The sequence below is a fragment of the Centropristis striata genome, chromosome 13, assembly GCF_030273125.1.
Source record: "Centropristis striata isolate RG_2023a ecotype Rhode Island chromosome 13, C.striata_1.0, whole genome shotgun sequence".
Lineage (NCBI taxonomy): Eukaryota > Metazoa > Chordata > Actinopteri > Perciformes > Serranidae > Centropristis > Centropristis striata.
In genome coordinates this window covers 7,309,872-7,337,788 of record NC_081529.1, presented here as the reverse complement: position 1 = coordinate 7,337,788, position 27,917 = coordinate 7,309,872, and the positions used below count along the sequence as shown (strand labels likewise).

Here is a 27,917-nt window from a genome sequence, read left to right as displayed (position 1 = left end):
AAAACACCAAACAGTTTTAATATCCAAGATGAGCTAAGAGAGCAGCACCATTGTTCACATTCTATATAGTCCATGGTACATTATGTTACGCTCAGCGTTCTGCAGGCAATATTTCTGCAAGGACAGTCACATGCAAACCATTTTTTTTAATGACAAAAGCTCTATACAGTCTGACCTAGTTTCACAACAGACAACTGAGACAAACATTAACTGGCCAAGCAGTTGTCACATGAAACACAGCTCACTGCATTTGTGATTGTACAAAACACAAGCATGTGTGTGAGCTTCCAAACTGACTCAACTGACCAACACTGTAGTTATTCACAGTGCAGAGAGTAAGGTTGCCAGAAGTACTGATACTTCTATACATTTTTGATACTATGGAAAATATAGAAAATACGACAAATTTACACTTTTTTATCCTATTTCCTGTCCCCATGACTTTTTTCCCCCTTTTTTTGCTGTACTATCAAAAGAGGTATCAAGTGTTTTTATTTTCGTATTGTATCGAAGTGTAAAATTGTGGTCTGGTGACAACCTTAGCAGAGAGCAGATCTGTTATAAACCAACAGGACTGTGGCCTTCACTGCCCTTCAAACTGTAGGATTTTAAGCCTGGCTGCTAATCCGTTCTGATATACTTCCTATAATCACACAAAATCACAACCACTCACGCTGATGATACGCCCTTTTACTGAGACAAAATAGGAATACAAAATATTAAAAGGCTGTTAAATAAACCGAGGATAGGAAACCCATGGGACAATCAAATTACAAAGAAAATGGTAAATATAGATACGATTATTTTTTACTTAAATATTTACTTTTATTAATTAATGAGAAATGTAATCCAACTGAAATCACTTTTTGATTGGTGCCTTGCCTTTATATGGATCTTGATGATACAAAAGTGTTATAAATTGTCCTCAAGTTCTCTCACTTCAAACCTCAAAATTCGATGTCTCATGTAAATTAGCCAAATGAATATAAGTGTCCATCAAAAGATTCTGTTTTTAAACATTTGGTCAATTTTACATGAAGCTGGTATGTTATGGGCAGTATTTACAACACAATCAGTGTCACGTGACATCAGTCACTTTGCACTGACAGTATCTTGGTTCAGACAGCAGCTTGACTCGAGTCTTTATTTCAGCACCCAAACTCATGGGTTCTGTGTCTCTGGCCGACCGTCCCTCGTCTCTCCGATCAGGCATGATCAGGGCCAGTGGTTGATAACCACCAAGTGTTAAACTCTTCCTCTTCCTCCTCCTCCTCGGCGCTAACTGTTCCACCATGACAGCAGCCCCAGCCCCGGGTCACAGATGGTCCCCTGAAACAACAGCACAGTGGGTCAGGATGGATGTGAAGCTACTTTTGTTTCATTTTGGCCAAAGATAAAGCCCATAGCACACCCACACACCGTTTTCAGTCATGATTAAGAGCCCAAGCACAACAGCATTTATACAGTGAAAGTTTATTCAAGTTTATTTACCAGTGGGCACTAAATGGCAAAGAGTGCAAGTGGTAGCTACGTCACCAAGCTTCCAGCACCATGGATTATTTTTCCTGTGGCCTTTTCTGGCCTTACCAGGCACCAACAGGAGCTCTCTCCCTTTAAAACCTTTGCAGCCCTGGAGGAGTTAGAGGATGGTACGACATGAACTACCAGCTTAAATTGCACAGTCAAACCTGACTAAGACTAAAAGTGGATGAAGATTCTTGAAGTTTTAGATTTTTGTTTTCAGGAATGGCTGCGAGGTTGTAGCCAATTCTTACCCTTTGGTTGCCTCCCAATTAGTGACGTTTAAAATATTGCTGTTACAGTCAGAACCTGGATGAGACACTGCTGTGTTGTGTTGGTGTGTTTGCTCATGGGGCACCTGTTTTAGAGATAACTGCAAAGCAAATAAAAAAACAACAGCTGCACTACTGAAATCTTTGTAATCCAGGAACTGGAGGGTGGACACGCTAATTAATAACATTTAAGATTAAAATTCTGTCAGATGCAACACAAACTGCAAAGAATTTTGTTTCGGTTACTGTTATCAACTTTTTCTTTTTTTTTTTAATGTCACATTTTTATCATTGAGCTGACTTATAACTGCAAGTGACTAAAAATGACAACTGCATTTTGTTGAGTGGAGCCCTGATGATGCTGGCCTCAGAAGGATGTGGCATGGTAACCACTCCCTACTTACCAGAGGTAAACTAGAGCAATTTCTGTTTTAATCATGTTTACAGCAAAAGTTGTGCCATTTCTCTACAAGACATGATTGACAGCTGGCAATAAATGCATCAGGTCAACAGTACACACCAGCTGTCGGGGACTGGGACTGCTTTCATGATCCCTAATGACACATTCAGTCAATTTTTTGGAAAAACTGGAAGGAGGCCGACCCTAAACTGGTACACAGAAAACTCTAGACTGTAGCTCCACCAAACTTCAACCTATAAAAAGTCTGAATCAGACAGAATGAGCATTGATTTTTTCACACTTGGTGTTTTTTGCTGGTTTTACTTAAACAGCTGATGTTAATGTGTGTCAGTCATGAGGTGTGTTCTTACAATCAGCGTGTACGGCGCCTCTTTCTTCTCCACGCTCTCCTCTGCCGGTGGCGCTGCAGACTGTCCCGGTTGTGCTGGCGTGTCTGTGGTTGCAGCGGCCGGACCCGTTGGCGACGTGTCCACAAAGACTTCGTCTGTCACCCGAAAGCGGATCTCCTCTCCTTGGTCCATGTAGAGGTCATGAGCCCCCTCGTCTGTCTCGTACTCCCAGAGCCAAACCTGCTCTGCTTCATCGCTGAGACTGGAGCTAAGGAGCCGCAGACACTATAAACCAGGAGAATCTAAACAGTATGTGATGCAGATGAGGAGAAAAAATGTAATTATTCAGGTTACTTAATTTAAAAGTAATATTTTGAGTCAGGATACAATTTTGCAGGCTGCTGAAGAGACTCTGGTGGGATGAGGATGTCATCAAAGAAACCCATGGTCACTGTGAAGCAGAAGGTCACAGTGTCAGTGTTTACAGCGCTCCAGTGTCATGTGGCACAGCATTCAGGACGACTGTTTACAATGTCTTAAGCACAATTCAGGCTTTGTTAATGAAGCTTAACAAGATTTTTTGTGTCCAATATATTAAGTGATATTATATTATATATTAAAAGTCACATGGGGTGCAGACAACAAAGGATTAAGACCTGTCATAAGGTCATGAGACAGTCGTGTGCTTTTAATAACACTGAAAAATAACATGGATACAGACAGATGTAAGTTGGCTAAATATTAGCAGCAAATGAACCCAGTTCAGACAACAAGAGGACGACAGCTTCATGGGACTTTGGTTCCAGAAGAGTGACAGCAGCTGAAAAGCTTTTGATTCAGAACGGTTTATCAACATCTGTTATTTTATTAGTATTATTATTATTATAATAAAAATAAAACGGTATAAATTAACGAGAAAACAAAACAGACAAATAAAATGGATCCGTGGAAAAAATATATACATTATTATTATTATTATTAATAATAATAATAATAATAATAATAATAATAATAATAATAATAATAACAACATTGTATATATTTTTTCAACGGATTCATTTCATTTGTCCATTTTGTTTCCTCTCTTTAATTTATTTGAAACAGTTTTTATTCTAGCTTTAATGTGACTATTATTATTATTACTATTATATCTTTTAAATCTGTACTACCATTACCAGTACTACCATTACTGTTATTAAAATAATTAAAACTACTTAATTACATTTACATTTTTTTTGCATGTATTAGTCGCAAACTGTTAAATTGTATTTGTATTTTCTGTTGTTTTTTACGGTCTTATAATGATAATAATAATAATTATTATAAACTTAGTATTAAATATTATCACATACACATAATATCCAAGATATAAAATACATATAAAGTAATCACAATGGCACTTGCTCTGTCTTATTATTGGCTTGTCAGTCATTTGAGCTCTGCACTAACCTGTATGAACAGTGCTATGCTAACAAAGATTGATTGATGAAAAAGTGGAAGATTAAAAAGGCACCAAACAACTGGAAATCTCTCAGATCCTAATGGGACTGGTTGTGTAGACAACACAACATATATATAAACAGAACATATATACATATATATATATATATGCTACAGCTGACTGATGAGAACAATCTCATCAGCTGGTAATTTACATCACAATTAAGTCACAAACATTTTTTCAAATTCACTTTAATTTGTACTTTTGTTCTTATTCAATGAGTAGATAGAAACAGATACTATTCTGACATTTGGAATATCCAGCTTCTCCTATGTGAAGATTTGCTCCTTCTGTTTTATTGAATTGTAAATTAAATGTTTTTAGGAATTGAACTGTTGGTTCACAAAAGACTTTGAAGACGTCACATTGAGGTCTGAGAATAAATCAGAGATTACATTTCAAGGGATCATACATGCTGAGATGGAAAGACAAAGGTTACCATGAACGCCCTCTTGACTGCAGTACTTGATCTTGCCGAGCAGAATCTCATCAAGAAAAGGGTGAAAAACAACGTACCTGAAATGAACTGACAGAAAGACCAAAGGAAGATGGGAACCAATCAGTGAGTCAGGTGAAGTCATTTACAGCTAATGAACAGTCCATAAATCCTCACTTTAAACAGGATCTGAGTACTAACAGTGGCAATAATCTGGTTTCTGTGTCACCTCAGACCAACCTCTGCCACTCTGCAAGTCTGAGAAAGTGTTTTATCATTGGATAGGAAATGAACAGGAACTGGAAACTGCAATATCACATTTACCATGAACACATAACTAGAAAACTTAGTGGACAGGCTCAGTGTTAATCGAGGTGCAGTATTTGGATGCATACAAACTCTATAGAGTATAAAGTGTATGAGGAAATGAGACAGCAGCATCATACCTTTGGTGTGTGAGGCTCCGTCTCCTGGGAATATATAGGAATCCTCCAGTTTAGTGATGTCATACAGGCAGATGCACAGGCCGACATTATACACCACCTGGAGTGGTGAGAGTAGAAAATACAATATAACACAAGTCACAACAACAACAACAACAACTAAAGATAAGATAAATAAGAGAACAGATAGTACAGTCAAAGTTTTCATAATGATATTTCTATATCTGTCACACACAGTTTGATCATTCCCAAGCCGTGCAATTTCAATATGATCAATACTATCAGGTGTATTATCATTCAACTGTGTAATATTAACATTTTTCTGTGTAATGGTGCAATTTAACTGTTTAGTCTGTCTATATTGTATATACATTCTTCCTTAAAAAAATGGTCCTCATGTTTGAATTGTTAAAAACTTCTATATCTCTTATGATCAAGATCAGTGTATGTGATGAAATAGTAGCATTAGAATGTGTGAGAGGGCTTTTATGGGAAAAATATCCTCCGGGGGGGATGCCCCTGGAGAGCCAACTATTTTTCCACACTGGCTGTCTACTCCATGTCCTAGTGGAAAGCCCTGTTAACAGCAATTAAAAATGTCACAGTAGGAAAACAAAGATTCTATAATAGGGTATCACCCAACTGTGAAAAATGTAATGTGAGGTGTTTGCTTTCATTTAGCTCTCAAAGTGCACAAGATTGATGCATTTTACTTAGAAATGTAAATTTTTTCTCCTGGGGGGGGGCGTGTTGTGCAGAATGTGCCCTTTTTATTTTTTCGCCCGTCTGCCACTGATAATAATAATAATAATAACAATAATAATAATAATAACAATAATAATATTAATGTTTGGGGTTTTTTTTGCATGCTATGTAAGTTAAAAACAAATTTCTCTGACACATGCACGCGCGCGCATACGACCACGCGCACGCACGCACCTTGTTGGCCAGTTTCTTGTTGAGCTCCTCGGCTATAGCCTCGTTCAGTTGTCTCTGGAAGTTCCACGGAGGGATCCTGACAGTGTCGACCATCTCCACCAGCACAAACATGATGCCGGCTGTGAGCAGGTACTCACTTAGAAACACACACTCATAAACACACACAGACTCAGAGCTGCTGTGGTATGAGCTGTCCGCTGAGCTCCGAGGTGTCGCCTACTCTCCGAACAGAGTTTCCTGTTTCTCCACAGCGCAGATCAAACAGAAATGTATCAACAACTGTTCACAATTAAGAAACACACTTCACTAAAGTAGAATAATCTACAGCAAACTCTGAAACATCCATGGTGTCTCCACGTGATTATTTCCGACAGTGGGATTTTACGACATGTCGCAAAACTTAAAGCTACAGTGCACACTTTTAAAGCTCTTATCATTAATGTGTTCTATAATTTACAGTTAGTTCTTATAATACATCCACGGTTAATATGTGTAAAAAAAAATGTTTATGACCATAACCTGCTATTTGGTTTCCATAGATTTTCACATATTTTAGAAGTTAAAACAAAAAAATAAATAAATAAATAAGAAACAAAATATTAAAATCGTTATTTACCATATTTATTTATTTTTAGCAGAATATCATCTGAAAATATTTATCACTGATTATTTATTTTCTGGTACCAAACCGCCTGTTTATTTCTTCTTTTTCCTATTTTACATAATTATTGATAATAATTATGTTTTAATATATTCATTTTTTTTATTCTTAACTTTTTATTTGTATTCATTATTTCTTTATCGATAGTAATTATTTATTCAAATCTCCCTTTACTTAATATTTATCATCCCCATCTATCCATGTATAGAGCTATTTACCAATGTACATTTATCTGTAAATTACCATGAATGCCCTGAAAATTTAAATACACAAAAACTGTGAAAAGATAAGGAAAATAAATAATTGAGTTTGAATGATTTTCACAGACTGTTTACCTTTATCAATGTTTTTGTTTGTTTTTTGCATTTTTTTAATTCAATTATGTTACTTAAAAGTATACTTTGTGTTCACAATAAATTAATAAATATAAATTAAAATAAATTCAAGTATGATAGTCATGAGGTCAATTCACTGAAGTTGCTCTTAAAGTTTAAATGACAAAAATATTCTTAGCTGTATTGCTATTCACATCTTTAAATAAGCCACTTTTAGAGTTCAACAATAAATTAAATAAGTTAGGAGTACAGTAAATATTATTTAGCATCAGTATGACAATGTGCTTTATTGAAATTTCATAGATGAATGTTAAAAAATACTATATAACACATAATTGTTATACACACAGAAGTATGGACATGCAAGTGATTATTTTAGTTTATAGTTCAAATTTGTTGATTAGAACCACACATTAGTTGTATAAACACATTATCAATACTGAATAAAACAGTAAAGTGGCGATGTAATGAATGTCAGTGAATACTGTGTCAGGACTGAGTCGTACAGACTTGATCACAGCTTGTTGGAGTTTACAAGCAGCACTTGAGGGCAGCAAACACAACGATTGTTCCTCCACTGTTGTAAGCCTCTTTGCAGTTTGTACATTGTAACAAAGAAAAACACACAAACGTTCACTTTAGAATTACATCTTTATTAATTTACCACTGATTGTGTAAATGTCAAGATCATTTAAATCTCTCAAGCAATAAAACCGCAGGCGTTTCTGAATCATCTACTTTTACAAAGTCGAGTTTGGTGCTGAGGAGAATCATCACTATGAGAAAACATCTGGTCATATTCCATATATATATTTGCTGCATCTGAACAAATGAAGCATGTTGTAAAATTAATTTTAAACACATCAGAGGACCAAACAGAGCACACCTGAGTACAAAATGACACAACAGGCATGCCTTCATCAACATCATTTGATTTGTCACTTCACAGTAGCGCTGTTAAAACTCAAAGGCTTGAACCAGTGAACAACAAAGCATTATGTTACATCACAGTATAAGCAGACTGCTTCACAAGTGGCTGTTTGAAATGTGCTGACAGAGAATAATCAAATCAGTATTTTTATGAATACATATGATCCTGATTTCTGTAGGAAACAACACCCTGTACATAATAATTATTATGGACGTGGTGATACATTTGAAAGATGACATAAAAATGAGTGATATTTTTCAAACACAACTTATGCATAACCATTACTTCTTAAAATCTCATTATTTTCATTAGGCATCTTTGGCAGTAAATCTGGGTGTTTAACCATTAAAGTGACGGGTTTAATAAAGAAATGAGGATTCTCAAAGTGTCGAGCAGGCGAGTATATGAACAGATAACCCCTACATGGAGTCATTAAAGGCACACTTCACCCACAAAATGGCCATTTGTATATCAGTAACTCACTATGTCTTATGTTAAATATTTGAAGAAATTTTTGTTTTCCTCGTTTACCTCAATGGTGAACGAAGAATCCAAAAATGGAGAAAATTACTGATGAACTAAAATAAATGGGGTCAGTATTTAACAACGGCAAAACTGTGTCAAAACATCTGTTTACAAACTTAACACAACCCGTCCAGTGTAATCAACGTCTTATTTATTGAGTCGTATGCTCAGTACTTCCTATTTTGGCATAAGTGTTTTAAATAGCTGGCAAAAATGCTAAACTGAAAGGTCCCCCATTTACTTCTATACATCATTAATTTTGTCTGTTTTCAGATTTTCTATTTACCGTGAAGAAATGCAAGAAGAAATATTTTCTTCGAGAATTTAAGATAACAGTTGCTGACTAATTGACATAAAAATGACTATTTTGGGTGTGAACTATTCCTTTAATGTTCAAAATGTCTCTTAAGTTGCGCTGCTGCCTTTAAAAAATCATCTCTGCCTCTGAAAATAATATAAACAAAACTAAAACGTTAGAAAAAATATAAAGGGCCGTCAAGAGCCACCTTTTCACTGTCAAAGCCCAGCAGTACCCAACAGTTAAAATCCAACATCTGTGCTTTACTTGAACCCACAATCCAAAAGTGGTTTGTGAAACCTTTAGATGAATGTAGATTCACTTGAATGAAGACCACAAAGGGGACTCTTTATCATGACAATATATTACAAGTCGTCACAAAAAGAGTTAACAGCTCTCATTTAGACAGGCAGCATACAACTTGTCACCTACACTCTCTCTTTGTTTATATATATATATTTATATCTATATAATGCTTTATCAGTTATGTACACACCCCTATACAAAGTGCAGCTATATATCACATCATTTACACACAGGCCCAAACTCATTGACTTTTTAGTACATAGGGATTTAGCTCAGGAAATGTAATTATTACAGCAGAATGAAGAAGTGACAGATTTATACACCTTTTGGATGAGCTAAACACGGAGGGCCAGCAGTGCCCTTACATTTAAACATAGCAGTAACAACCTCAAACATCCCTAAGCCCACACAAATATCTAAACAGTGTATGAGAGGTGAACACTAGATCTACATCAGGGCAAAACACTGGTTTATACCAAACTTAATACAAGAATGATCTTGAATCAACATGTTCTACTGTCTGTCACACACAACAGAGATGTATGCTTAAGAGTAAAATGTGCGTAGAGAGTAAACAAAGCGTGGCAAAGCACACCTAAAACTACTTCATTAGATCTACAAAGTGCTAGTGGACAGGCATCTGGACACTAGATTGTGCGTTAGTTTGTGTAAGAAGACAGAAGGCCTTCTCATGCTATGGAAGACCAAACCTCAACCTGAAAAAAAAAAATTTAAAGACAGACGAAGCCTGTGATCTCCCATTACAGCTACACGAGGCAATTTCACACACTGGCAGCTCTGGATGATAATGAGGACTGACTGAAAAAAAGATTTCCTGTCTATACACCAGACTTCACATTAAAAATCTTCTCCAGTGCAGCTTTGATGTGACATATCAGATTTCAGCCTACATCCCCTTAAACATATCAGGTTGTGGTTTGGACTGCATGACCCAGCCTGGTGAAAGCAGCAAGAGAGACAGGATGAGCAAAGAGGGACACACAGAAGCGAACACAGACCGATGTTAACCCGATAAAAAACAATAATGCTTAACACACACACACACTCACACGCACACAGGATATAACATAGATGGAAAGAGGAAAATAGCGAGGCTTGCGCTGACACAATGGCAGTGTGTGTTGTGGTTTGTTGCCCGAAGTTTTCACACAATGGAGTGTTATATGAGGCAAAAAAAAAGAAAAGAGGATGAGCAAGCGAGCGTGGAAGAGCAGCAGTGTGCAAACAAAATCATTTTCTGTTTTTGTGTTTCACCGTGTGCGGGGCTTTGCACACGCGTGTAGAGAAATAGATGCAGTGACGACTCCGCAATTGTTGCTCTCGCTACCAATATTAGCTGCTCTGTTTCAACAGGGTTAAGTTGAAAAAATGTGCATGCAGGCCCCCGGTCTCCTCCCACACCAGTAAAAGTCTGCTGGATGAGACTCTGCTCTGTAGCCCAAGACCTCCCACTGAGTGAGTGCAGATCAGGCTGCAGTCATACTGTGGCAGTACAGGGGCTGATGGGATTTCATTGAAACTGATTGCAGTAAATAAGTGTGCCTGGTAGTCTGTTTACAGTGTGGCTTGGAATACAATTAGTGAGGAAACACTTGTTCCAAATAGAAAACCGCAAATATATCAGTCCACTGCAAGTTGAAAATTAAGGACGGTTGGTAGAATTCATCATCATTTGATGTTTTATAATTATAGAGAACATGTGGTTTGAAGATGATGAAGGGAGTGTACATTCATGCGAGTTGAACTCAGTGAGCTTATTGAGCTGTTTGGATGGAAACCATTAACACAAACATTATAAAAGGAAGTAAATGGACAACAAGAATTTTCTGGTATTAGGATTGATTTTGCAGATATTAAAGCAGGATGCTTTTGGCATAACTCATTTAAAATTAGGGTTAAGTCATCACTGCTCCACCACTTTTATTTTAATACAAATTCTGTAAATAACTTTATTAAATCTGGGCCTCAGTCGGGTTCGTGTACTGCTAGATACATTCCCAAAAACCAGGAAAATAAACTTTCAATGGAGAAAGATGAGCGTCTGTGTTGAACACTGCAGGTTAACACTCAATGAACAACTAAGCTTGACAAATCAGATTTTTAACGGAGGAGTGCTGCCAGGACGAACGATGCTGCCTATTACAGAGACACACACTGCTAAGCTCTGGGTGTGTGCGCTTGTTTTGAGTGCATTTGTGTATTTCTGCCTGTCATCGGGAGTGCTTTCACAGTAATCCTGTCTGTGCATGCATGTGCTCGTGTGTATGTGTGTGTGCGCTTTTCATCTGTACAGCGACCTTGTGTGTGTGTGTGTTTGTGTGTATGTGTGTTTTCTCTGTCTGGGCAGGACTACATCTGTCCCTAAACAAGTCTAGATACCATCTACCTTTCACACTGTCTCTTCCTCTTTGCGAAGCCCCTCTCTCTCCCCAGTCACCCCTTCTTAACCAAGGCCCCTCAGTGGCCCCTACTGGCCCCGCTCCCTCCTTCTTCTTCACCATTTACTGGAGCTCCTTCATCCTGTTGAGAGCAGAGCCAGCCTTGAACCACTCGATCTGCGTCTCGTTGAAGGTGTGGTTTAGAGTGATGGACTCCTGGTTGCCGTCGCTGTGTGTGATCACTGCTGTCAGGGGCTGGAGGGAGGACACAGGAGGAGAACAACATGTGTCAATCATTTATAATGTTCTTCTTACATACCATCTCAACCCTTGGGCCTCACTTTGAAAAGCAGTTCTCCTTGTACAGAATGTCTGCATCAAAAATGCCATGGAATTATACATTATTGTTTTTCACTTTTACTGAGTACCATTCTCAACCACTTCAACCAAGTTCTGATCGTAATTAATTTAATCAATTTATTTTCAATTTTAACTCTTTAAATGCCAGTTTGTTTACATAATGCAACTGTTATGTTTATGAAAAAAAGAAAATCCCCAATACTTTAATTATTATAATAATTATAATATATTTTTTGTGGAACCTTACATTAAAAAGTTGCTGTTTTAGGTAATTTAGGTAATGTTCCCTTCCTAAACTGCTCTAAAATACTAAATTTTTATATGATTTTCCACTTTCACTGAGCTAGCATCAGTCCTGATTATAACAACTAACACTCACAACACATAATGACACAATGTTTTTTTTAATGAAAAAAATCCAAAATGGAAAATAAATTATTTCCTTGATACTAATTATTTTGAGGATGTCTTAGCCTGGCATATGTCAATGATTAGCAACATTGGTTTGATTCTCTGTACCAAACACTGCAGTGCTCCATAATAAAGTAGCAATAACTCTAGTGGAAACCAGGAAAATAACATGTATTTACCACCATGGGACAAACTGGGTCAATGTGGTGGAAAATATTCAAACTACAATTATGAGGCTGGGACTCTAGATTCAAAGCCTGATATAATAGATATAATGCACAATTTTATGATGGTTTGGTTGTGGGATCAAAATTTGTGGGTTTCAAATGGGACATTTTTGTCCTTAAAGGAACACTCCACCGTTTTTTCATATTAAAACATGTTATTCGGTCAAGTAAGACGAGTTGATACAGACCTCTTGCGTCTCAATGCGTGCACTCAATTGCCCTGGCGCGCGGCGCCACTTGGCTAGCACTTAGCTTAGCCCAGTTCATTCATTAGGATCCAAACAGATGGACAGTTAGAAGCGACCAAACTCCTCCACGTTTTCCCTATTTAAATACAGCTACACGAGTAGTTAAACGACCAAGTATGGCAACACAAAATAAAACGTGGCGCTTTTCTAAGCGGATAAAAAGGATAACTATAATGTATGGCGGAATAGCACTTGGGAGCACTTCGACTCGGCGCAGTAATATCATCACTCCTGAAAAATCTTCTCCCCCTCCCTCTCCCTCTCACTTCCGCTCCCTCTCACTTCCGTCAACAGAACCAACGTGAGCTGCACCAGGAGTAGTAGTTCGAGCAGAGCTGACGAAGTATCAGGTTGTAGGAAGATATTTGTGAACAATCATGGTTATAACGTGCATCGTAAAGGGTTGCGATAACAAGCAGAAGGTATATAGTGCCGTCATGTTTCACAGAGAGGGAGGGGGAGAAGATTTTTTCAGGAGTGATGATATTACTGCGCCGAGTCGAAGTGCTCCCAAGTGCTATTCCGCCATACATTATAGTTATCCTTTTTATCCGCTTAGAAAATCGCCACGTTTTATTTTGTGTCGCCATACTTGGTCGTTTAACTACTCGTGTAGCTGTATTTAAATAGGGAAAACGTGGAGGAGTTTGGTCGCTTCTAACTGTCCATCTGTTTGGATCCTAATGAATGAACTGGGCTAAGCTAAGTGCTAGCCAAGTGGCGCCGCGCGCCAGGGTGATTGAGTGCACGCATTGAGATGCAAGAGGTCTGTATCAACTCGTCTTACTTGACCGAATAACATGTTTTAATATGGAAAAACGGTGGAGTGTTCCTTTAAGGGTGGCTGGGTGTCTGTGTTTTGGATACACAGTTAATTTGAGACTTATAGGAGCTGAGGTTCAACATCCAGAAAATTTGAAAAAAGAAATCTCTTGCCAAAAATTATGATTACATTAAAAAATGAAAAAGCCCCATTGAGGAACTAAGGTAAAGAGAAGCTCAGTCTTCCTTTGAATCAATGTTTCATTAGTGTAGATGTTTCCTCACCTTGCCGGGAACAAAGGATTTCAGCCCGGTGATTGAAATCTTGTCATCAGGGCGAATTTTGTCGTAGTCTTTGGGGTCGGCGAAAGTCAGAGGCAGCAGGCCCTGCTTCTTCAGGTTAGTCTCTGTGAGCGAAGAAAAAAAGATGGAAATATGAGACTGACTCATTCCACCAGGTAACCAGAGAAGGACTCTTTGTGTGTCAGGAGCGTATCTGTTACACAGCAGCACAAGGTCATGGAGAATAACGCATGGGAGTTTGTGTGTTTGGATGTTATTGATTAGCAGCAGTTCTCTTGATGAGTTAGCTGTTCCATTTCAGGCTGTAAGAGGTTTTTTTTCCCTCAAGACTGAGTGACGTTGAAAGCTTTGTATACACAACAGCAGCAGTTATTTTGTGCGCTTCTGCTTCTGAGGGAATCTTTTCACACAAGTGAAAGCAGCATTTCTCGGATCAGACAGGCTTTCATCTCCCCACTTACCTACATCCAGCCTCCAATTACAAACTGGCTGCACTAATGGACTGTAATTATAACTTATAACTCCTTATTCTGGCAGACTGTAAACATGTCAGACTAAATAATCATCAGCTTGCTCTGGAACCCAATCACACCTTTTAAGATACTGTTTCCCTGTCGCCTCTAGCTCTCATTACAAAAAATAAATCAACAGTTTGAGTGCAAGCATAACAAAATTGCAATGATGTCAGAATATATCTCAAATGTGATGGACGGGTCGATTGCATGCCCTGAAACTCACCGTGGATTCTGGCGAAGCTCTTGACGATGATGGCGCGTCCTCCAAGATGTCGTGGCTCCAGAGCAGCGTGCTCTCTGCTGGACCCTTCTCCATAGTTCTCGTCTCCAACCACCACCCAGTTCACGCCGTTGGCCTGGATCATACAGGTAAACAAAGGCAAAGGAGACATTTAAACTGGTGTCAGGGCGAGGGCAGAGTAGATAAAATAGGAAATAGAAAATAGAAAATTGCTGATAAACTGTGCAATACAAGAAGAATTTTTAATCAAACTGACCTTGTAGTGGCGGGCCACATCAGGCACACCTCCGTACTCGCCCGTCAGCTGGTTCTTCAACTTGTTGACGGCGTCGTTTTCAATGTTGACTGCACCGATCAGCATGTTGTTGGAAATGTTGTCCAAGTGGCCGCGGAATTTCAGCCAGGGCCCGGCAGCGCTGATGTGGTCAGTGGTGCACTTTCCCTTCACCTACAGCAGCAGAGGAAGAGAGAGGGAGGGGGGTATAAGGAGAGGAAAGAAAGAAGTGACAGATTAAACTACTGCTATTTCACACTACACCATTTATGTGACTCGGTTTCAGTCACCTTCGTGCAAAGCTGGGTTATTTTCTAACTAATAAGACTAAAATTGAAATAGGCAGTGAAAAAAAATATATATCAGATTTTTAAAAAAACATGGTGAGGTTAAAAGTAAAATAAAATAAAAACTCATTTGTAAAAGTATTATTAACCTGGTGCATAAAATTTAGAAAAATCAGCCAAACTAGTATAATCATCCAAAAACATGGATTAGAAAACTGTGGTAGCATCTGGGAGTTTAAAATGAGAAGGAGTCTAGAGTGCTTTATTGAGTGGAGCCGTCCACTAAGAATGTGGATTCTATGCAGTCTTGACCTCCGTGTCCTGCTCACCTTGATGAGAACCCTCATCCCCTCCAGGTCTTTTCCATGCCACTTGTCGAAGGGCTCCAGCAGCTGCAGACGGTTGCTGGTGGGGCTCACATCCACCTGAACATCAAATTCGTGTAAGACATGAAGGTTCTTCAAAGAACATTTTCAAACTTCCAGATCAAACTGAATTTAATTGATCACAAAATAAATCCTTTTCGGTCTTAACAACTGTCTTGATACCCATTTCTGTCTAAACAAGCCTGATCATGCTCTCAGTGTACACTAATTTACTCTTTCATGTACTGGTTCAGACTCTTATTCAACACAGCTGCTCCTCTCACTAAAAGTCTGTTTTATAAGTGCTGTGCTACTTTCTCGACATTACCGTATCTTAAAAAGAAAGAACCACCTGTACTGAGCCACTCTCAGCGGGGGGGTACTGGTAGGTATCCTGGCCTGGGTCAAAGTCCCTGGAGGGGAGCTCGTCCCCGCTGGGGGGCTGCAGCTTGAACTTCTCTCCATTAGCAGCTGTCAGGTAGTCGGTCTCTGGGTTGAAGTTGAGGGTCCCTGCTATGGCCATGGCAGTGACAATCTACAGTGAATTACATAAAAGGCATTTAGGGTCAAACATGTTAAAGACACCAAGGAATATAGAAAGACACATTTTATTAAGCCCACACTATGCTGTATGCATGAGCTACTGCCAGTCTGTCTATTGAGTATTTATCAGGCGGCAACCTCCGGGTCTGAGCAGGGAGGCAAACCAGCAAGTGCCTTAAGCTGCATTCCACTGGAAATTCCAGCAGGGGGTGCTGATGGCGACTGCAAAAGCATTTTGGTCCATTCATTTCAATACAAAATGAGAAAACTTCTCACTTGATTTATTGCCTCAGAATTTATTTTTTTTAGGACAACACTAAAGTCTCAATTGCTTGTAAAAAATACTCTTCAAGACAAGATGATGTTAATAGTGTAAATAATGGCCCCATTTAGAAGAAAATAGAAGATAAAGAATCGTATGATTTGGGCCGTGGCTACCTTTGATTGACGGGTCACCAACAAGGCAAGCCATCACCAGGAGAGAAGCAGAGCCATGCATATCCACGGCAACATGTCAATAAAGTTATATAAAAGTTTTTTTTCTCATTTTGTTCATTAAAATGTCATATTCAGCGTTTGGTTGGACTAACAGACACTCCAAGGAGTCGCTGTTCATTTTTCTGAGTTAAGTAATGTACACTTTGTTTTTGTTTTTTGCTAGCCAAAATTAACATCCCAGTTAATGCTAACATGGATTAGCAGCAGCTTCTCTCAGTCAGTTGAGGTGTAGAGAGGCTGTAGTCAGTGATCAGATCCCTCTCGCTTCTCCAAAGTCCAAATATGGTCTGCTCCCCGTACCAGAAACAAGATGGCGACGAGTGTAACGATGAACTCGATGCTTCCAACAGGTCACAAACCAATGGGTGACGTCACGGTGACTACGTCCATTACTTATGTACAGTCTATCTCATTATCTCATTTAGCTTGATGGTCAATCTGCAGTACTTCTTACCTCAGGAGACGTGACAAAAGCATGCGTAGCCGGGTTAGCATCGTTCCTGCCAGTGAAGTTCCTGTTGTAGGACGTGACAATTGTGTTCTTCTCTCCTTTTTTCACATCCTTCCTGAAGAGAGTCAAAACACAGAGCATTAGTTAGTCTAATGCATTTTCTTTAACCAACATCACTCAGAGGAAATTTCTATTTGAGCTTCAGACTTTACTGTTCATAAAACTAAAGTCTAAAACCCTGACAGTTAGTGGCCGCAGTTTTCGTCACATTCAACCAATAATTCCCCCGTTCTTATAGCTTTACTAGAAGGAGAGCCATGGTGTCTTAAAGGTGCTGCACATGACTTTCAGGACAAAACTTAGAGTCTGGGCCCTGATTGGCTGCACCGAGCTGGCAACCAAAAAACAGAGCAACTTAGATTACAACACACACAAAAGGAGTGGGACTTCATTCTCTGCTCAGATCACACACCTTTATATAGAAAATATGTGTTTACTGCATTTAAAGCACCTTTAAAATCAAAAGGATTAATTCTCTTAGAAGCATAAATGTGTTCAGAAAATTATACACCAACCCTCCTATAAGATTTATTGTATGTAAATGTGTAGTTTTGGCCTCTAATTGATGATAGAAGAAGGTTTATTCAGCGTCCAAAATAGATGTGTTTTCATGCAGCTCTACCACCTTATATCTTGTCAAGTTAAAAGAATTGGCACGGTGATCGTGTGAGAAGAAAGATCACCAGAAACAGTAGTATTCATCCTCCAAGGACTAAATATTCACAGTACATTTAGTGGAAATCCAGTCATTAGTTTTCATGAACCCGTGTTGATTTAAATCAATCATTGGGACACAATTAGCCTTTACAAATGAGGTGTTTACCTGTCCCACTGTCCAATACAGGGTCCACAAGCATTAGCAAGGACGACTCCCCCAACATCACTCAGGATCTTGGCCTGAAAGAGGGACAACATGAATTTGTAGAAATCATTTCCTGCAGCATTTAAACACACACACAATCGTATCAATCTCTTATGTAAAAAAAATATATAGACAAGGACAAACTGCCTAAATGCTATGTGTCAGATTCTGACTCACATATCCATCTCTCTCGATAGTGGCGCGGATCTGCTCAGAACCAGGGGTGACCGTGAACTGGGCCTTGCACTTCAGACCTTTATCCAGAGCCTGCTTGGCCAGAGAGGCTGCTCTGCCCATGTCCTCGTAGCTTGAGTTGGTGCAGCTGCCGATCAGACCTGCAACAGACGAGTTTGTAAGAGGAGAGCAAGGAATCTAAAATGAAGGAGTAAACATTTACAGAGGCAGGTTGGAAGTTATCTATTTTTGAAAATGAAATGAGAGGAAAATTGTTGAAGCAGGGGAAACACAAAGTCTGAAATGACACATCTTTATCATCTTAATTACATTCTAGTCATTCTGTCAAAAATGTCACTTGTATTGCGATCAGTACTCCTCCTAGTGAGCTAATTTGGAAGATCATGTGACAGGGCTGTAATGTGATCTGATCATATCTGGTCAATAACACAGCTCGTAGGAACAAAGACAGAGATCTCTTATTTCACTAGACAAAGCAAAAACATTGACATTTGTAAGATAATACAGCTGTAAGATAATAAGTACTGACCAACTTTAACCTCCAGGGGCCAGCCGCTCTTCTTGGCCGTCGCCCCGATCTCAGACACAGGGTGGGCCAGATCAGGGGTGAACGGCCCGTTGATGTGGGGCTTCAACTGTTAGAGGAGGTACAGTCAGACTTTAGGTAATGGGGGACATGTTTGTGTTGGCTATTAATATTGTTTTCTAAATATGGGAACTTTTAAAAGAGCAACATTAATCAGGACATAAGCTGCCTCATGCACCATCATAAGCACGTGACACAAAATAAGACATGGCAAAAGTGACAAAATGTGACTAAACCAGAAGTGGTTGCTGTAATTTTTTATTGGACAGCATTGAACCTCATCAGGGAAGCTTTAACATATTGATTATTAATATAACACAATATAAATATACATCCTCTGTGATCCAATCACCAGTGGACCGCTCTGTTCAGGTGTGAACGCAACCAAAACATATTGAGGACACATCTGAGATCTGATCATGATCACTCAGATCAGACTTCACCATGATCATAGGTAGGTATGACATGTTTTTACACTAGAAAAGGGACTAAGTAAGTTATACTCAAACCAGACAGCATGCACACTAACAACAGTTATTTTTTTCAGTGTGCTGTTGATGGATGTTAATCACCCACAATTCAAAGCACATAAGAATTTGAGAATCTGGGAAAAAATAAATAATTAAATAATCAGTAAGAGGTGGTGAAAAAGCTCAAGAGCAATATGGATCTTTATTTGAAAAAGGGCATTTTGACATCCAAAAGTCACAGTTTGACCATTGCACGTATTGTAATATTTCCTGCTTGTATATATTTTTTAAATAAGTTGATTTCTTTGTATACCAACTGCTAAAGCAGTATTTATATGCTGAGTCACACCCTTTTAATGTAAATTGGTCATTATCTTAAAAGAAATGAGATATCAACAAACTTAATAAAACCTTTAATATGATTGGGTTCAATAACAATCAACAGAAAATTTGGTAGCAACCTGACCAATGGTTTTAGAGGAGATTAAATAGTTTTTCAGAAAGTTCAAAATGGCGAAAAAAACTAGTACGGCAGACTTAAATGGGTTTAAGGCAAATTTGTAAAGCGAGTAGAGAAGGAAGACTCTTCCCAAGTTTTGTGTAAATCAGACGTACGTCTTAGGGGTTATGACCTTTGATTACAGCATCACCATCAGCCTGATTGGATTCATATTGTGGGTGAAAATTTCTGAAGAAGAAACTAAATCTCCTTAGGGCTGAAACCCTAATAAGTATGTTTTATGGATTTGGTACATGCCAATGATGATAATGTGAAAATTATTAGACTCACCTCGCTCAGGTTAATCTCTACAAGCTGGTCGTATTCGCAGCCTTTATCTGGAACCAAGTCATCTTTGAAATGATCGGTCACAGAGGCGATCTCTGAGAGGGAAAGAAGAAGAACACAACATTGTAGGTGACAGAAAGACGGTGAATAAAGAATAGACCGACAGTAAGAGACTCACCTCCACGGCCAGTTTTCTCCATGTAGGTCTTCATGCGGTGGTTGTAGGGGAAAATGGAAGTGGTGGCTCCAATCTCAGCACCCATGTTACAGATAGTGGCCATTCCTGAAAAATCAAAGTGTCAATTTCTTCCATTCTCTGATTTCCACATGTCATTTAACACAGAGAGTGTCTCCAGTCTTGTAATGTATTTAATCGGTACCAGTGCAGGAGATGGAGTCGACTCCAGGCCCATGATACTCCACAATGGCTCCAGTGCCGCCCTTCACAGTCAGGATGCCAGCAACCTTCAGGATGACATCCTTCGGAGAGGTCCAGCCAGACAAAGATCCCGTCAGCTTCACTCCAATCACCTGAACGAAAAAATTAAACACATGCTTTAATAAATGAGTAAAAACAAACAGACAGAAACATTCATGGAGACAGACAAAACAGGATTAAAACTGATTCCAGGTGTCAAGAACTCACGTTAGGACACTTGAGCTCCCAAGGGATTCCAGCCATGACATCCACGGCATCAGCTCCGCCCACTCCAATACAGACGGCCCCCAGGCCACCGCCATTGGGAGTGTGGGAGTCTGTACCAATCAGCAACACTCCAGGATAGGCGTAATTCTCCAGGATGATCTGTTCAAAGAAAAGGGCGTTCGCAATCAGTCACAAGATTTTTCCCCTTGGGACTTCTAATTTCTATAGACTATTATTTTATTATTTTTGGGAATGCCTCAGATCTGTCTCAAACGTCTTTTTGAACTATTAGAAAAGCCATTAATAGCACTGTTATTATCAGTGTACATTACCTGATGGATGATCCCTGATCCAGGTTTCCAGAAGCCAACTCCATATTTGGCAGCAGCAGTTGCAAGAAAGTTGTACACTTCCTCATTTATGTCCTGTGTAAAAAGTAATTGTGGAGGAGTTATTTTCATATTATGGTTCATTTCATACTAACCCAAACCCCACAGTTCAAGTCATGAATTTTCTTGAAAAGCAACAAAAAAAACCCTGCAAAAACTTCTATGTAATCTTTTATAAATAAAAATCCTATAGCTCTAATCCAAATACTTTAATTATGCAAGTTTGGCCTTTAGAGCAAAGTTTCATTTTTTCTTTTTATTTATTCGTCTCACCAATTGTTATCCAAATTAATAAGACTTTAAAATTTAACAAATCAACTGTTTTTATTTAGTTATATATTTGCAATAACTTGCCCATAAAAGAGGTTTCAAGGAAATCAAAATAATCTTTCTTGGGAAAATATACAGACAAAATATCTTAAAAAGGGTTTTAGCTCCAGAGCCAATTCTCTGGATCAAATGTAACAAGAAAGTTAAAACTATTAGCTTTATTATTTTTTTAAATTAAAATCATTGAGGTCATTCCTTTTTTAAATTATTAGAAATATGAATGAGTCAAAAAATCAGCAACAACTATTTACATTAATACATGTTGCAAATTTCTTGGATGTTCAGCACACATTTCCACCAAATCCAGCGAAAAATTAGCAATTGGTGAGACTCTAAATACACATCAAAGAATTGCAAAAAGGATCAAAATTAGCCACAAAGGGTCAAACTTAAAAATTGAATAAGTAGTAAATATTTGGAGTTGAGTTAAGCATTCTGCAAAGTCCTTTATTTTACAGAAGTTGTCACAAGGTTTGTTTCCAAGTGAATCCATGACATGAGCTGGGAGGTCTATGTGTGTTTTAATGACCCATACAGTAAATGCACAAGTATCCTGGATGGAATCATAAAATAAACTTGGCTGCAGCACTTAAACCACTTAACCCATTTAGTCAAATCATCAGAATTTCAATGATCTACGGTCTTTATTGTGCCAGACATTGGCTCTTGATACACTTATTGTGTTAACTGACAAAAACTGGGTCAATTGACAAACTCAGCCAAAAGTCAGAGGAGAATGTTATAAAGCTGCAGAGTCTCTCTATAACTGCGTCCTGCCAACACATTAATGGAACCTTGAGGTCAGGATCAGCTACAAACCCTGCAAACACACAGTGTCAGTGTTGTTGTCTGCTGTCGTTATCAACTGTGTGTGTGACTGACTGTAGAAACCTCAGGCAGCACTAGTCGTCTGAAATCAGCATGACAAGGGGTTTTAATGTTTTGTCAGTCATTTTCAAACAAAAGGAGCCATCACTTCCTTTTATTTTTGTTTGATAGGAACAGTGTACACATGCCAGAACATGTCTATTTGTCCAGACTCTGTCTGATCAGATTACACTGAAAACTCATGGCAGAATGGAGGCTAGTATCATGGGGGGTGGGGTATCAAAATAGAAATATTTTCATTGTATGTATTTGACAAATGAATGGATCAATATATCTGCTTATGATATGGTGACAGGTTAGTTTCTATCTGAAGATGACATGGTAAATACAGCCTGAGAAGATTACCCACGGTATTTACATTTTATTCCTCTTATTTCCCATTATTCTCAACAAAAAAAAATGAATTCCCACAATTTGCAACCCTTCTTCTGCAAATGGCAAGTTGTAACCAATAACTGTACCATAACACATTATTTATATATATATATATATATATATTACACTGTCCTCACCTTAGCCCTCTGCAGGTCCTGAGCCCCTCCGATCTGAGCCTCAATCAGATGATCACAGTGGATGGTGGAGGGAACAGCCACCCTGGGCAGACCACTGCTGATGAACTGAAGCATCGCCATCTGAGCTGTGGCGTCCTGCATAGCCACGCGGTCCGGACGCAGGCGCAGATAGGTGCGGCCGCGGTCGATGTCCTGCCCAGCAGGATCATCCAGGTGACCGTACACAATCTTCTCTGACAGAGTGAGAGGCCTGCCGAGCCTGTTGGGAGTGGATTCATGGAGTGATGCGGTAAACATTGTGCATTTGTAGTGTCAGATACTACAGGTTTTACTGATTTGGCTTACTTTTAATATCAATCTATCTATTATTTTGTGTGTTGTTGTGTCTCACTTTAGGAAAGAACTAAATGTTGCCTGTGGCCAAGAATCATGAAAATGCCCTCAACAGAAAAAGTAACTTATCAAGACAGCACACATTGGGGTGCTAACTGTGGATGCAACAGTCACATGACAGCCACTATTTCTGGATTACACTGTGTGGTGAACTCTGTAGGAGGGGAACACCAGGACATCCAAAGTTAGCTCAGTGGGCCCTGCTGTCAACACTGTTGTTGTCACAAGATTAACTGTGCAGCTGTAATAAACACCAGCCGGTCCTCATGAGCCAAACTGTAATCAACAACGACAGTGTGTCTGTGTGTGTATTTGTGAGAGGGGCAGCTGCTGACCTCCTGCGCACAATGTTGATGTTCTCGTGCATCTTCTCATAGTTGATGCTGGTGCCGGGCTCGAAGCGGCTCATGGCCACCTTGGCCTTGGCGCTGAATGCGGCGGAGACATGAAAACGCCTTGCCCCGGTTCCAAGGGCCAGCTAGACCACAAGAAACAGACAACACCTTTGAGAACTAACACCATAAACAAAGTTTTATTGTACAGTTTAGGACTAACATGTAAAATCTTGAGTTATATTATAACTATGTAGAGAGAATGAAGGTCACTTAATTATGTAAGAATGGGTGCAGGATAGTTAAAACATAATCTTGCGAGTAACACATATAAAAATGTTGCATATAGAAAGACAAAGAAGAAGAAGAATCCTTCATTTTGGTCTGTTTGGTTAAACATTGACATCAGATCAGAAAGAGAACTTTGAATGTCCCGAGCTGCTCTACAAGATCAGTCTTGGAGCAGAACAAACTATATTTTAATCAGTCAGTCACTGTTAATTCTGTTACTCTTGTCCCACTGTACAACAGCTACATCAGCTGACAAAAAAACACACTGATTCCATTTCTAACATATAGTTCTGTCACATAAATATTCATCATCTAAAAAAAGCCAGCAAAGACACCATAGGTACAAAAACCTTGCTTGGCCTCCATTTAACCAGCAGTTTTTGGTGCTGAAGACTGACTTTGAATGCCAGGATTTTGTACGTGTAATGGAAACAAGTTGTCAGTGATAACAGGCACTGTAAAGCATTTCAAGACATTTCTTTCAATATCTTTAATGTACTTTAAGTGTGCAATATAAGCTTCATTATGGAGTAAAATACATTATTGCATCAAAATTCTGGCAGCAACCCAATATGAGAATGAGTACTAGAAATTTAATCAGGACACCGTTTCAAGTTATTTGAATCATTTTTATGACTTGACTACCAGCAAAGTAATATATATTAAGCAGGGCAACCACTTTTTTAACTGATGTCTGGCTGCCACCCTGAGCCCTTTTTAGCTACATCATACAATTGGAATAAACTTGTCATACCAGTTAATGATCCTAGATGAGACATCACATGAGCAGAGGGGTGCTATTGTTCACTTTCTCACTATCTGATATTCAGAGTTGATATTCAGTGGAAAGTCACCGTGCTCAAATACAACTAGGTGAAAGATTATCCAGCTCATATTACAGGGGTTAGCCTCATCTGCTAAGCTGTTAGGCAACATAAATCAGAGCACTAACCACAAACAAAGCTATGTAAATAAATCAGCAGCAGTAGAAATTTTGCCCAAAGGCCTATTCTCATAGCTCCAGAAAAAGTTGCTTTTCGGTGACCACAGTGATAAAAAAACAGAAGAAATATGACCACTTTAGTCTTTGTCATGAATTCCATAAGCAGAGACAGACATTAAGGGATATTACTTTTTTGTCATTTAAATAGAGCTTCCTTAGGTTGAGACTTTTTGAGGAGAATCTCCATATACAAACTGTATGTAACTCATATATATAACTATATAAGTAAAATATATATAACTCAGATGTGTTGAAAACATTTAACACAGGTCTTGAAAAATGACTATTTGACACTGCATTGTGACAACACCCTAACACACTGACAGTACTGCAGCAGGTTCAGTGTTTGGGACAGGAACAAGTAACAGGTGCAAGTGGTTCATGTAGAACTAGTTTAAATACACAGTTTTTACATATTTTTAACTCAAAGCAATCCAAACAGTGAGACTAAAGACTGTGAGACTGTGGCCTTTTCTACATTGCCAACTGATTATCCTCAAACAGAAAAAGAGTATGGCACCATCTCATAAACATTAACTAAAGGAGGTTATGGCACATCTCATATGGACAACTTAAGCACGCTACTATGGCAACCATTTATTGTCTTCTTTCCCCAATAAATCTCCATTACTGTATGAAACATAACTGCTATTATTCATATAATCTCTCTGTTGTTCTTTCCCCTTTGTAGCATGTAATATTTATTTATATTGATGGTGGATTCAGGTATATGTGATTGTTTATGTGTGTGATGACATAATCTGTGAGAACAGTTTTAGGCTAATATTGTGAAATTCGTTGGCAATTAAAATATTTAGATAATTCATTGACAACGAACCAAGAAAAGAAAGATCTCACCCAGCAGACAACAAAACTACATGAGTCATCATTTAAAAGACATGACATAAGAGTGCAGGCTGCAGATTACTTAACAAGCATGAAGATTCATTTGTGTTTACATCCCGTGCTCCTCAGAATAAATCTATAATGTGTGATTTGGTCCAGTAGCCGACACAGGAGCAGAAACAGACTTCCTGCTTCAGTCCCAGCTGTCAGCACTCAGCCGTTATTAGTGCGTGATCAGAAAACTCCGTAACCTTGTGATCACCTTGTAAACACCAGAGCACCTAGGACCGTTTTCAGCCACTATTCAGTTGAAGCTGACTGAACGTAGTGCGTCTATAACAACAATAACATGATATAGTGTGTGTTGCTGTGAGGTGGGTCGTTGTTTATAACGGCTACAAGGTGCCGCTGTCACGAGTCAAACGAGGACACTGTGACCTGACTAACGGCTGCTCGGTGAGCTCTCTAACGGACATTTAACCGCCGCCGGTCACACTGGAGCAATGGCGGCTCTGCTACAACACATAACACATCTGTTGCCATACTTGTAGTCGACAGCGAGGTATTTCAACAACTCTGTGAATGTAAAATAACGTTTTCTTACCCGCAGTCTAGCGACAGTCAAACAGTAAGACGCCATTTTGTTCACTGACAAAGATGAGTGTCGCCCTCATATGACGTAACTGGTTTAGGGAGCACGTTGTGTTGTTATTGGGTTAAAATTAATCTCGTTTTAGTTTTTGGCAAACTTTTACGTGTTTTTAAAAATAAATGGAGCTATATACAAAGACAATAACAATATTATAAAGTTCTCATTCAGGTTACTCTGTCTCTGTCTGTTGTGTTTTATCTTTTTTTTAAAATTGTATTTATTTATGATTTATTTAGTTATTTATTCCTTGATTAATTGTGTGTGTGTGTGTGTGTGTGTGTGTGTGTGAGAGAGAGAGAGAGAGAGAGAGAGAGAGAGTTTTAAATGTTTATATTAAGATTAAATGTTACTTTAAATATTTTTATAATTAAACATAATGGTTATTATGGATCAGGTTATCAAGTTATATTGCTTCCTTTTCTCCTTCTCTGAACAGTCTGTTAACATTTTTGAAAATGAAGTTTCTACATTACTTCATGTGCCTTTAGTGGTGGATAGTAACTAACTTTTATTTAGGTAGACTACTTAAGTACAGTTTTGAAGTAGTTGTACTTCACTCAAGTAGTTTTTTTAATTGTATACCTTTATTTCTCAACATTATTTATGTCAGTTACTTTTCAACAAAACATATGATAAGCTGACCCAAAATTATGAATTGTGAGATTAAACTATCCAGCACTTTATAAAATTGTTAATTATAAACAAATCATTTGCAGCTTGCATACACAGATCCATCAGTAGCCTTTTTATTGGGATACTTCTGGATGCATTTTACTGCTTTTTTTCTTCTTCTTCTTTTTTACTTTGGCTTAAGTAAATGAATGCAAGGCTGTAATGGAGTACTTTTATTGTGTAGTATTGCTGCTTTTCTTAACTGCAAGTTCTGAATGCTTCTTCCACCGGTGGAACATCTATCACATATAATGTCATATAAATATAATGAATGTGTATGTTTTCTGAAGGACATTATTTACATAAACAAATATAAAAATAGATTTTAAGCCTATTTTTTATTGGTTCAGTTTATACTTTCTGTTTCTTAATGTGTCATTTTCAGCCTTATTGTATTTTGAAAATATCTCAACCTGAAATACATCACACAATACTTAAAAATACATGTCCTGAGAATAAAGCCAATATATTTCAAATGCCTTAAGATAATTTGTACCCTAAAATTGTTCTAATAAAAATGAGTTTTTGTTAGTGTCCTGCACCTCTGAGCTTTAATGTCACAGAGTCAAGTAATTAAATAAAAATGTCTAAATGTACTCATACGACTAAAATATGGCACCCAAATGTGTTTGTGCTAAGACCTGAGAATGTGTGTTTTTATTCATATCATTCAAACTCATTCATTTTTTGAATGCCAAGTCCATAATCACAGTCCAGCTCATGAGCTACTATAAGTGTCCGACCCTACAGTTAAGAAAAAATGAAGAATTGTGTGAATGCATATTACACCCGGAGCCAACAAAAAGCTAAAGCACGTCTTATTTTTTAACACGCTCATTACCACACGCCATTTAGTGATAAGAACATCATTTCCCACAAGCCCCTGGTTGCTTTAGCTGCTGTATGGACGCTGCAGCCCAATAATCTGTGGGTCCTCCCCCATATCAGCCAATAGAGACTCTGTTGCTATCACCGCTTATATTTTTAGCAAATTGTTCAGCACCTTTGGAAACTACAAATATCATTCCGCCAATTAAACTAGTGCTCGCTAGGTAAACATTGAATAAAAATGTCCTCATTTTCAGTTTTTCTGGCGTCGGGGAAGAGCATAAATTGACATTTTGTCTATGTAGTGGAAAGTCAGTGAAGATTTGATTTTTCTTCAAAATCAATCTGCAGGTAAATATTTATAAAGATATTC

At 38.4% G+C, this 27,917-nt stretch overlaps 2 protein-coding genes across 2 annotated transcripts; both read right to left on the bottom strand.

Annotated features, from left to right (window-relative positions):
* polr3h (polymerase (RNA) III (DNA directed) polypeptide H) lies at nt 1-6,271 on the bottom strand. The gene is made up of 6 exons (XM_059348194.1): nt 5,863-6,271; nt 4,927-5,023; nt 4,484-4,570; nt 2,931-2,994; nt 2,565-2,799; nt 1-1,329 (listed from the first exon to the last, which is right to left on the bottom strand). Exons 1-6 carry the CDS (start codon nt 5,971-5,973, stop codon nt 1,279-1,281), a joined length of 645 nt encoding a protein of 214 aa, XP_059204177.1. The 5' UTR covers nt 5,974-6,271; the 3' UTR covers nt 1-1,278.
* Nucleotides 6,272-7,495: 1,224 nt separating this feature from the next.
* Nucleotides 7,496-26,050, bottom strand: LOC131983245 (aconitate hydratase, mitochondrial-like). Its single transcript, XM_059347937.1, has 18 exons — nt 25,997-26,050; nt 23,256-23,398; nt 22,528-22,786; nt 20,741-20,833; nt 20,409-20,567; nt 20,143-20,293; nt 19,941-20,045; nt 19,766-19,857; nt 18,449-18,554; nt 17,902-18,059; nt 17,686-17,759; nt 16,806-16,917; nt 15,663-15,845; nt 15,275-15,370; nt 14,641-14,832; nt 14,367-14,499; nt 13,611-13,732; nt 7,496-11,572 (listed from the first exon to the last, which is right to left on the bottom strand). Exons 1-18 carry the CDS (start codon nt 26,030-26,032, stop codon nt 11,441-11,443), a joined length of 2,346 nt encoding a protein of 781 aa, XP_059203920.1. The 5' UTR covers nt 26,033-26,050; the 3' UTR covers nt 7,496-11,440.
* Between the last annotated feature and the right edge of the window lie 1,867 nt (nt 26,051-27,917).

Coding starts and splice junctions, on each gene's coding strand:
- polr3h (XM_059348194.1), bottom strand. CDS start 5,973: ATGTTTGTGCTGGTGGAGATGGTCGACACTGTCAGGATCCCTCCGTGG. Junction 4,571..4,926: donor CGGAGCCTCACACACCAAAG/GTATGATGCTGC, acceptor TCTTTCTGTCAG/TTCATTTCAGGTACGTTGTT. Junction 1,330..2,564: donor AGGCGCCGTACACGCTGATT/GTAAGAACACAC, acceptor CTGTTGTTTCAG/GGGACCATCTGTGACCCGGG.
- LOC131983245 (XM_059347937.1), bottom strand. CDS start 26,032: ATGGCGTCTTACTGTTTGACTGTCGCTAGACTGCGG. Junction 20,568..20,740: donor GATCAGGGATCATCCATCAG/GTAATGTACACT, acceptor TTCTTTGAACAG/ATCATCCTGGAGAATTACGC. Junction 14,833..15,274: donor GGATGAGGGTTCTCATCAAG/GTGAGCAGGACA, acceptor CTGCTGCTGTAG/GTGAAGGGAAAGTGCACCAC.